This window comes from Phoxinus phoxinus, assembly GCF_949152265.1.
Source record: "Phoxinus phoxinus genome assembly, chromosome: 12".
NCBI classification, from domain to species: Eukaryota; Metazoa; Chordata; class Actinopteri; order Cypriniformes; family Leuciscidae; genus Phoxinus; species Phoxinus phoxinus.
The window spans coordinates 8,152,729-8,162,752 of record NC_136887.1 but is presented as its reverse complement, the minus strand read 5'-3'; the positions used below and the strand labels follow the sequence as shown (position 1 = coordinate 8,162,752).

Below are 10,024 nucleotides of genomic sequence, written 5' to 3'. Positions count from 1 at the left end.
CCATTTTGGCGGGCTATGACGCGTGAGGGCGCGTGACGTCACGCCCGGCTCGGTGGTAGGTTTGCTGCAGTTGCCGCGAGGCAGCCAATGGGCACGCAAGTCAGCCTGCTTTAGGTCTGCCTGCTGCTGCACTGCGTTGACAATATATACAAATTTAAGGATAAATTTTAGCTTCATATCTCGAGCAAAGATGACTTTACCCGGTGCGTAATTTCATTACGCAGTACGAGAGAACCTCTCGTAAGAGAAATGAATATTTAAATAAATGGATGGTCCTGCTACACGAGTTTTCGTAATTATTGCAGATAAAATAACAAATAAATAATTATTGATAGGCCTATACTTGTTAAACGGGCTTTGTATTTCATTTATTAGGCTAGTCTACTGTCAGTAATAGAATAAAAGAATGAACGAATTAATTAAAACGAATTGAATTAATAAATAAATAATAAAATTGACACACATGCTTCTCTCTCTCTCTCTCTCTCTCTCTCTCTCTCTCTCATAACTGCATTAATAACTGCACTATTAATAACTATTATTTGGTCAATTATCCTTACATAATGTACTTATAAGTTATAGTATATAGTAACTATATGTTTTATAATTACAAGTTTGTGTAATTTGGGGTTTCTCTAGCCAGTGACATTTCATTATATGTATTTTATTTTCAATGCAGATGTAATGGCATAGTACATTTTTTGTTTTTATTTGAAGGCTTCATTAATAAACACAACCCCAATTATCATCATTGGTTTTGAGATGTTACTTGCTGTGAATACATTGTCTGATAGGCTACAGTATTGTGGCATTATCTGGCATAGTATCAGGACATCCTGGCTAGTGTCTGTCGCGTACGGCTAGAGGCGAATGACCGGATGATTGGCCTATTTGGGAGAAAGTCCAGGGCTGTTTTTTAGCCCCAGTCCGTCCCTGATTAGTGGGGTTAAGATCCTCTTTAGATTCTTCCACCATTAAAGATGAACTGATCCAGGGGCAATTTACCACCGAATCCATGAATAAATAGGTTTGTTTAACTCCTTATCAAGCGCCCCCCTTTTTTTGAATATACATGAAAATGCACATTCCGAACTTAAATGGTTGTAATTCAAGAATGCTTTCGAGTATAGATGTAAGATTGGTCTTGTTTTTAAGAAGACATTTGGCAGATTTTTGTAGAAGAGAAATAAATTAAGAAAGTTAAACAGAAAAAAAGTTATAGAAGTTTGAGTTTATGAAAATGTACAACGTTAAAATTTTTATTATTCATATTTTATATAAAATATATATTTTCAAAACCTGGAGGACTCTAAAAATGCAAAAAAATCAAAGGCAAAAATCTGTTGGGAATACACAAATATAAGTTGTGTTTAAAATTTTAGGTCGATATCTCAAAAAATAAGCTTTCAGTGAGATTTTGTTTGGGTGCAGTACCAAACTTTTTCACTAGTTGACATTACTGCCCATATAAGGGCGCCTCCATTTCCATATGTTGTTTGAGGGATCTGAACCATTATTTTTACAATTTTCATACAATTTATGAAGTAGAAATCCTATTCAGAAGTAGTGTTGGAAGTTTGGCAGATTTTTAAATGAATTCAACCTCTAAGAAACACAAAAAGAACACGTATGTGCAGGGCCGTAGCTAGAGGATCCGGGGCCCCCTGAAAAAATATTGATGTGGGCCCCCCACCATCCTCCACCAATATATTTTCTGCATGCATACTCATATATTGTTGGCGTACTGTACAATATGCATGGAGGCCCACATGTAACTAGGGTTTTCTTACAAAAAATAAGAAATGATTATATTGTTTGTGCATCAGGTATGTTTTCTGTTACGTGTGTTTTATTGTTCTACGTGATTTATTGCTCTTTGCATTGATTATGTTGTGGAGAGGGTAACCGAGGGCAACTCTCAATAAGAGGCTGATTATATTGTTTGTGCATCAGGAAATAAAAGATCAGCGAAACTGCGAATGCTGTCCTGTTCTAAATACACAATGCAGACAACAGACCAGTTACACTTGGAAAATAACTCAAGAAAAATTATCTTGTTTTAACATTATTTATCTTACCCCATTGGCAGATTATTTGACATGTTTTAAGCAAAAACTCACTTAAATTTGATTTATTTCAACAGAAAACAAGACTTAATATTTTATTGCATTTCACTTATCAAATGCATCTTGATTTAAGAATTTTGAGATATTTGGACTGGAAACAAGACAAAAAATGTAAACTATAAAATTACAACTAATAAAAATTAACAAAAAGCTTGAAGTGGAGTGAAGTGAGGTGTAAAGTCATCAAAGGTTAGGCCTATAAATCAAAAAAAATTAAATAATAAGAAAACCAATTTTAAAAAAAGGAACGGTAAAATAATGTTTTTATGGGTTGTAACACAATCTCATCTCAAAACGTCACATACTGACGTGGTTTGACCATACGGCAACATACGACGAAAAGGGTACCCCTATAACGTCAATATGAGACGGTTCAGGTTATGGTTAGGTTTAGGTATGGGTTAGGGTACCGTTAGGGGGCGCTGCTGGTGCGCTTATGTCTCCGTCTCATATTGACGTTATGGGGTACCCTTCTCGTCGTATGTTGCCGTATAGTCAAACCACGTAAGTAACAGTCTTAAGAATGTAGTCAAAGTTTTAAAAAAGAGTGATCTTATTATGTATTCTAATAGAGATAATATGGAACTGGTAAAATAATATTTAAATAAAGCTCATACATTTATTCATTCAAGTGCAGTTGTATTCGTGTTTCTTGATGTAATAAACACATCACCAGCCAGCAGGTCATATTATGCATAATGCAATGCGTCGTGTCTCGTGTCAAGTTATTTACAATAGTGAAAAGGACATATACTGTCTATGGAAAAGGACAGGGATTTTAATCGCGTAATCATTCAGTCGGTTGTAGTGTCGCTCGCGCCCGTTAATGAAAAGTGAATGAAGACGGTAGTTTTCTGATTCTCAGTGAAATAACAATACAATACACTAACCTGCGTTAAAGAAGGTTTTAATTGACTGGGATCCAACAACTCTCCTGGCCTCCCTCTCCTTCTTTTCGTGGCGTTTCTGATGATAACCAGATTTGTATTTTCTTTTTCCCGACATTTTTCCAGTGAGTCAGTTCCACCAGATTAACGTCTTCAGGCAATGCCGCCTCAACTCTGATTGGTTCTCTTCACGAGCTGGGGCGGGGTATTTATTAATAACTAATAAATAGATCGGACTAAACCATTTTTAGGGAGGTAAGAGAAGCAGCTATTTGGAAAAAATATTTAACCAAGTTGCATGTTTTTTTGTGGTTTTCATTTTAAATGTCAGGCATACAACTAATAAATATTACAATTATTCATGCAATAGTGTCCCTATAGTATAACTGCTGGATTTTGTGGGGCCCCCTGGGCAGCGGGGGCCCCTATAATTGTCACCACCTTTCACCCCACCAGCGACGGCCCTGCGTATGTGCATTATAGCTCGCTGCCACGAATGGTGAATCACAAATGGTAAATCTATAATTTTTTTATTTATATTTAAAACATTTTCAGACCTTTTTTTCTAAAACAATTGAATGGATGCTATCTTTTGAACTCTTGGCATGAAAACAAACTGAGGTTTCTACCATTCTTTCATGATTTTTCATGTTCATCACTATTTCAAAATAAAGGTCTGAACACGCCTTAGGAGTATGAAAATATTCTTGTTGCAAATTGATAAATTACGGCTCCTCTGTAATGTATTTTAAAAATCAGTCACCACAAATGAAAACTAGAGATTTTAAGCTTTCAAATGACATATAGTTTGTCAAGATTGGTTTAGGTTTGGTATAGGATATTACTGTTTAAAATATATAATGGCCGCGGGCCCGCCGGCGGGCCGGTGCCAATATAAAGTCTTTGTAAAGGCAATTCAGAGATTTGTTTCTGATGAATCAGATAAAGAAAACTATTTCTTGCTTATGTTTTATCAATTAATAAAATGTCATTATCATATTTTAAGAAATCATTATTATCATGTTGATGTGTTTCTCATTACTATCATTTTGATGTGTTTACTATTAAACACACACACACACACACACACACACACACACACACACACACACACACACACACACACACACACGTAAAGCACATTTTAAAAACTTTTTATATATAAAAATTAAATGTATTATTTATTTGCAACAGTTGTGTTAACAGCAATAATAATACATTTCTGTCTTAAGAACAGCTGATGGATACCGTGCTGCGTTGTCATGGGAACATGATCCAGGTGAAGATAATGAGGAAGTTACGGCTTCTAAACCGTGCATTTTTAGGTGATATTCAAATGACGATTGTTTTCAGCCGCCACATTTATCCACGTCCGATCACTCGCACGATGATTGGCTGTATTCGAATGTTTCCTGAATCACACGTGAACCCTGTCGTAAGATGATTTCTGCGCTCGGATCTAAGTAAAGTAGGCTATAAACGCAGGGCTCTTTCTGGAACTTCACATAAACTTTCTCTGAGATTCTAAGGCAACAATCTGAAAAGCAAGGTGAGTTTTTGGAAAAGAAACCTATTGAATAACATTTGCTTTGTCTTTGAAATACATCGAGAATCCACATCATTTGAGTGCAGACATTTAACTTTCTTATTCATGTATCATTTCAGGATCATCATGGCAATGCTGAGAAGTCTTCTGCTTCTTTCTGTTATCTTCTCCATGGGACATGCGCCCCCCAAAAGCAGGTAACCAAAACATTTAATTGTGAAAACCCTTGCTAGTTTAAATGCTTTTTGGGAATGTACAAGATTTCGTTTACTAATATTTGCATGATTAATGAAGGATTTTCAGTGTCAAAGTAGCTACACATAGTTTTTGGCATATAACCATTATTTTAAATTGTAATTTAAAAAAAAAAATGAAATGGCCTAAATGCAAGCTTGAAGCGCATAAGACTTATATATATATATATAAATAAAAGTTATGTGTTCAAAAATGTAACATTAATAGTCACCATTCACATAATAGGCCTGTAGGCCTGGGCTTCATTTAACAAACTATTATAGTTTCCTAATGGTATACGGTGGATCAATATAGACTAAATACATTACAAGTGACTTGAATACTTATTGCTACTTTTGGTGCTGGTTTTGTGCAGTGCTTTAGTCATTTTAACATCCATTAGTTCAACGACGGAGATTCAGATCGCTTCAATGTAAATTGGTCTGTCCATGAAATTTTCAAACGATTTATTTATAAATGACCGGAAAAAATTACGCTCCACTTCACATTGTCCAATAAAATGTGAACTTCTTGTGCCAAATGACGATTGATCGGTGTATTATACATGACAAACAGGCTTCAGTGAATTAAGTAATATTTTAAAATGTGTTATGTGGATTTGAATCGACACACAACCTTTTATTATAAAAAAAATGTAATTGTTTGGTTTATTTTTTTTTCCTGCCGTCGAGCCATATACTCACTAAAAAGAGGCTCGAGAGCGATCGGTTCCCGAGCAGACTGTGGGATACGTTTACACAAGTGCATTTTCATTTTAAAACGTCTAACTTTTGCTACGGTTATGCCTGCCGTCCACACACTACTCCGGAGTTTTAGACCCTCGAAAACTGAGACCGTCAGTCAAGACCGAAGCAAGACACACGCACAACTTGACAAGTGACGCAACCCATAGCAACGAGTTATAGCAACAACACCTCAGACTGACAGAAACGTAAAAATTAACGTGAATTTAGGCTACTTTAGTTTTGTACACATTGTCATGTTAATTATAAGCAAATGCATTTTGTTTTATTGACCACAATATTATCATTGATATATGTTTGAGACCGGCACTTTTGATTAATTTTGAAATAGGGCCTCCGTTAAATCCACACTTGATTTAGGATGTCCATATGAATGGACAAGTTTTGGACTCCGGTGCTACAAGTACTTCTCTCAATCGGTTAACTGGATCACAGCAGAGGTAATGTATTAGTTACAACAAAGTTATTTGGACAACACTTTATATTCGGTGTCTTTACATCTAAATAAATAGTTTGGTACAATGTATTTATTGTGTGTTTGTGTGGGACAGGTTTGATGCTATGGTTAGGTTTAAGGGTGGGTTAACACTGGGTCAACAGAGTAATCCTAGATCTAATTACACCTCTAGTAATTTCTTGGCTTTTTTTTTTTTTTTAAATGTAGGCTACAGATTAAAGACCCTTAATAAGTGGGAATGTTGCTTTTTTTTTTTTAAAAAAAGTGAAATGCTCTTCTGCAAATAATCAATCAGAGAAGACTTTGTTTGCATATGACTAAAATGTTGTTTAAAGTCATTTATGCTTTCTCCTAAAAAAATATTAGATTTTGAAATGACAAAAAATCTGTCTCTTCAGAGAAACTGTCAAAGTCTTGAGGCGAATCTCGCATCTGTGCATGATCAACAAGAGAATGATTTCCTGCTCAGTCTGTTGCCTTCTTCCACAAGATCTTGGGTTGGTGCTCATGATGGTGAAATAGTAAGTTAAATGGTGTGCCCTAAAGAAACCTATTTGTTTGTCTAAACTGAAATATCTGCTTTAATCAAAGGCAAAGTTTCTAATGAAGATAGTTTGACTTTAAAGCTGAACTTCATTAGCTTAAGTCTGACTACAGTAGTGCACTTTTTGGCAGAGGTGGACAAAGTACACAACTTCCTTCCTTGAGTGAAAGTAGCCTACAGATACTACTGGTAAAATATTACTCTGTTACAAGTAAAAGTTGCAAAGACTTATGTTTACTTAAATTAGTACTTATGTACTTTTATTTAAGTACTTGAGTATCAAAAGTAAATGTCAATGCATTGTTTTATTATTGTTGTATGTAATACTTCCAGTACCTTATGCCTCTGAATCTCTGCCTGCCTACCTACCCTCATATCAATATCACATTTATTTCTAGAACACAGTTCCAGTCGTGAGATTGAATGTGAGATTGAACAAGTGCACTCAATAACGTCCACAATGGTTTCGGACACCCAAATGGCTGTTCCCTCAAATAGTGCCCTATTTAAAGTTTTTTGGCTTTAAGTGTTAACCTTACTGTTATCTATAAGCTAGTGTGCTCCAAAACAATGACAAAATTCACATTTAGAAGACCAAACCCAACATTGAAAATGAAAATCCGGTGGCTGTCAGAATCCAACATCAGTTGGTCGTTACTATATACTTTCTACTCCATTTCCTTGACAGAAATGTAGTGGATAAAAAGTACGATATTTATCTTTCAAATGTAGTGACTTTAAAGTAAAATTTTCCAGACAAAATAATACTCAAAGTGTACTTGAGTAAAGTACTCAAGTTATAGTATTTTGTTACGGTCCACCTCTGCTTTTTGGATTCATTCTCTTCACTTATTAGGACGGAGATTGGTTGTGGAGTGATGGAACTGTGTATGGTTATACCAACTGGTGCTCTGGAGAACCGAACAATGCTAGTGTTCCTGAGAACTGTTTGGAGATCAACTGGACCTGTGAGTGCACTTTTTTTTTTTTTTTTTTTTTATTATAATTTGCAATCCTATAATTTCATATCATACGGTAACGTTAAATGAATTGTTTGGATTTCACCAAGTGCCTTAAGTTGAACACTGTAACGATCCGAGTAACTGATTTCTTTATTCCACCCTACAGCGAACCATTGCTGGAACGATGCACCCTGTTCAACCTCAATGGACTATATTTGTGTTTTGGACGCGTGAGATCATATTCTGTCATCCTGCTCCACATTTACTTTGTGCTACATTTACTCTTTCTGATCTTATCTTTACAAAAATGTTATTCTGAAGTGAAGTCCAATCTCTGCTGAATTTGAATCTCTTCTCAATACTTTTTCTGAAACACTCCTCAAATGAATAAAAGCATTGAATCAAAGCAAGTGCATTGTGGACAATCAAATAAACGTATATTGCTTAGCAAGGTTTAAGGATTTGGTTAGTAGCTGAATATACTATCATTTGTAATTAAGTATTTGTATTTTTTTCCCCATGTCTGCCACAAAAAATGAGCCAAAACTAAATTGATAATTTTCATAGTCATATGTAACCCGTTCCTACATGTGCTTGTGTTAACGCGTTCCTATGGCGAGTAACTGATCGTTTTCCCAATAAATAAAAAAATGGGTCACCTTTTTTAAAGTCCACATAAAATCAAAATTATCCATATTTACTGTTTGCCTAAATTGATCGTTTTGTGGTGAACAATTCATCCATGCAAGTCAATCCCCACAATTTTTTTTTGGCTTCGTAATCTTTAATCAAAATCTGAAAATGCCCCTCCCCTCTGCATTGGAGGACCTTCCCTGATGACGTAGGTTTGACGGTTTTGGTGTCTGCTTAACATCCGTAACCATGCCCCTCCAACTGACAACTGACTGAATGAAACCTACTTTTCTAGATCCAATCAGGTGCTAGTTGGAAAAAACCACGCCCACTATTTTTCCTCATTTAGTATTCCGTTTCTCTCGGAAATACGTCACAACACTGAGTCAAGTCAAGAATATTTATATAGCGCTTTTCACAATACAGATTGTACCAAAGCAGCTTCACAGTATTAAATTAAAATAATAATAAAACGTCCATGTTTGGTAATGCTAATCAATAGTATTATTGATTGATTCATTAAAGGGCACCTATTATGGAATTTTGAAATTTACCTTTCATGTAGTGTGTAACATTGATCTAAGTGAACAAAAACATCCTGCAAAGTTTGAAATATGAAAGTGCACCGTATATAAAGTTATTGTCTTTCAAAAGTAAGAGTCGACTCGGAGTCATTTTTATGAATCGTTAGAAGACCGAAGCTTTTTCTCTGACTAGATGACGTCAAGTTATTTGAATACGATACGCCCACTTATTGCGCTCCAATGCAGGGAAAACTTGATAACATCATGGCGACGAGACGCTGTGTTCTGAAGTGCGACAAACTTTTTTATCTGCCCAACAAGGAGTATTTGAAGACTAAGTGGCTACAATTCATATATACAACTATACCACAGAAGTATAGTCCGAGCCTTGTGCTTTGTTCGCGCCATTCTGAAGACGATTGCTTTACCAACTTAAATGCAATCAAACTTGGATCCGCGAGCCGGCTGATATTGAAGGAAGGTTCAGTTCCAAGTGTATTTGCATCAGCTTCCTCCTCCGTATCTCAACCTGTAAGTGTTAATAATAATTGTTGCTTTTATGTTTTATGTAGCATGCTTAATAATTATTTAGTTTGTTGTGTAAGCTCCGTTTAGCTTCTAGGTCTTCAATGACAATTGTATTGAGATATGTGAAGTGTCTGTCGTTGTTTTCGGAGTTGTCTTAAAGAATAGAGTAATACCTCGTAGTAACGTAAGTTCTGCATTTTTTTTTTTTTTTGTAAAAACTTTGTTTATGCATCGGGCTAATGCAAACAAAGACTGATTGTGCTTTTACAATATGAACTGTCTCTAGGCTATGCTCGCTAACATAACTTTAAATTCTTTATCTTATTTTTAATTTTTTACTACAAACTACAAAGCAGTGGACTATAATCATTATTATAACACAATTTAATTGATAAAAGCATCATTGTACTCCGTGTTAAACAATATATATACCAATCACAACTGACTGGGTCATCTGACCAATCAACGCAGATTAGCGTCGCGCAAAGGAGGGGTTTAAAAAGCGAGTCGTTGAACGAATCATTTGGGAGTCGGTGAGCAAATCAGGTAAAAATAAATGCATATTATACGACAACAAAAGTGTTTTTTGTCATTGCATGCATGTAAAACTGTTGTTGGGGACTCCCCAAACAACATTAGGAACATTTTAAATGTCATAATAGGTGCCCTTTAAATTGAATATCCACAACTGAGCAAGCCAAAGGCAACAGTGGCAAGGAAACGAAAAACTCCATCAGGTGACCGAATGGTGACCTAAAACTCCATCAGGTGACCTAATGGTGACCTAAAACTCCATCAGGTGACCTAAAACTCCATCAG

At 35.6% G+C, this 10,024-nt stretch overlaps 1 protein-coding gene across 2 annotated transcripts; it reads left to right on the top strand.

Moving 5' to 3' along the window:
* Positions 1 to 4,328: 4,328 nt before the first annotated feature.
* LOC307008374 (ladderlectin-like) lies at positions 4,329 to 8,195 on the top strand. Of its 2 annotated transcripts, none has more exons than XM_079631126.1 (6): positions 4,329 to 4,562; positions 4,679 to 4,756; positions 5,889 to 5,997; positions 6,413 to 6,535; positions 7,415 to 7,526; positions 7,687 to 8,195. In XM_079631126.1, the coding sequence occupies exons 2-6, from the start codon at positions 4,686 to 4,688 to the stop codon at positions 7,752 to 7,754; spliced, it is 483 nt and encodes a 160-aa protein (XP_079487252.1). In that variant the 5' UTR covers positions 4,329 to 4,562; positions 4,679 to 4,685; the 3' UTR covers positions 7,755 to 8,195. The 2 variants fall into 2 exon arrangements, with proteins under 2 accessions (XP_079487252.1, XP_079487253.1); XM_079631127.1 differs by having other exon boundaries at positions 4,446 to 4,562; positions 5,918 to 5,997; positions 7,687 to 7,928.
* The last annotated feature ends 1,829 nt before the right edge of the window (positions 8,196 to 10,024 follow it).

Excerpts from the sequence above, each read along its gene's own strand:
- LOC307008374 (XM_079631126.1), top strand. The coding sequence starts at position 4,686 with ATGGCAATGCTGAGAAGTCTTCTGCTTCTTTCTGTTATCTTCTCCATG. Across the intron at positions 6,536-7,414 it reads GTGCTCATGATGGTGAAATA|GACGGAGATTGGTTGTGGAG; the intron begins GTAAGTTAAATG and ends TTCACTTATTAG. Across the intron at positions 7,527-7,686 it reads TTTGGAGATCAACTGGACCT|CGAACCATTGCTGGAACGAT; the intron begins GTGAGTGCACTT and ends TCCACCCTACAG.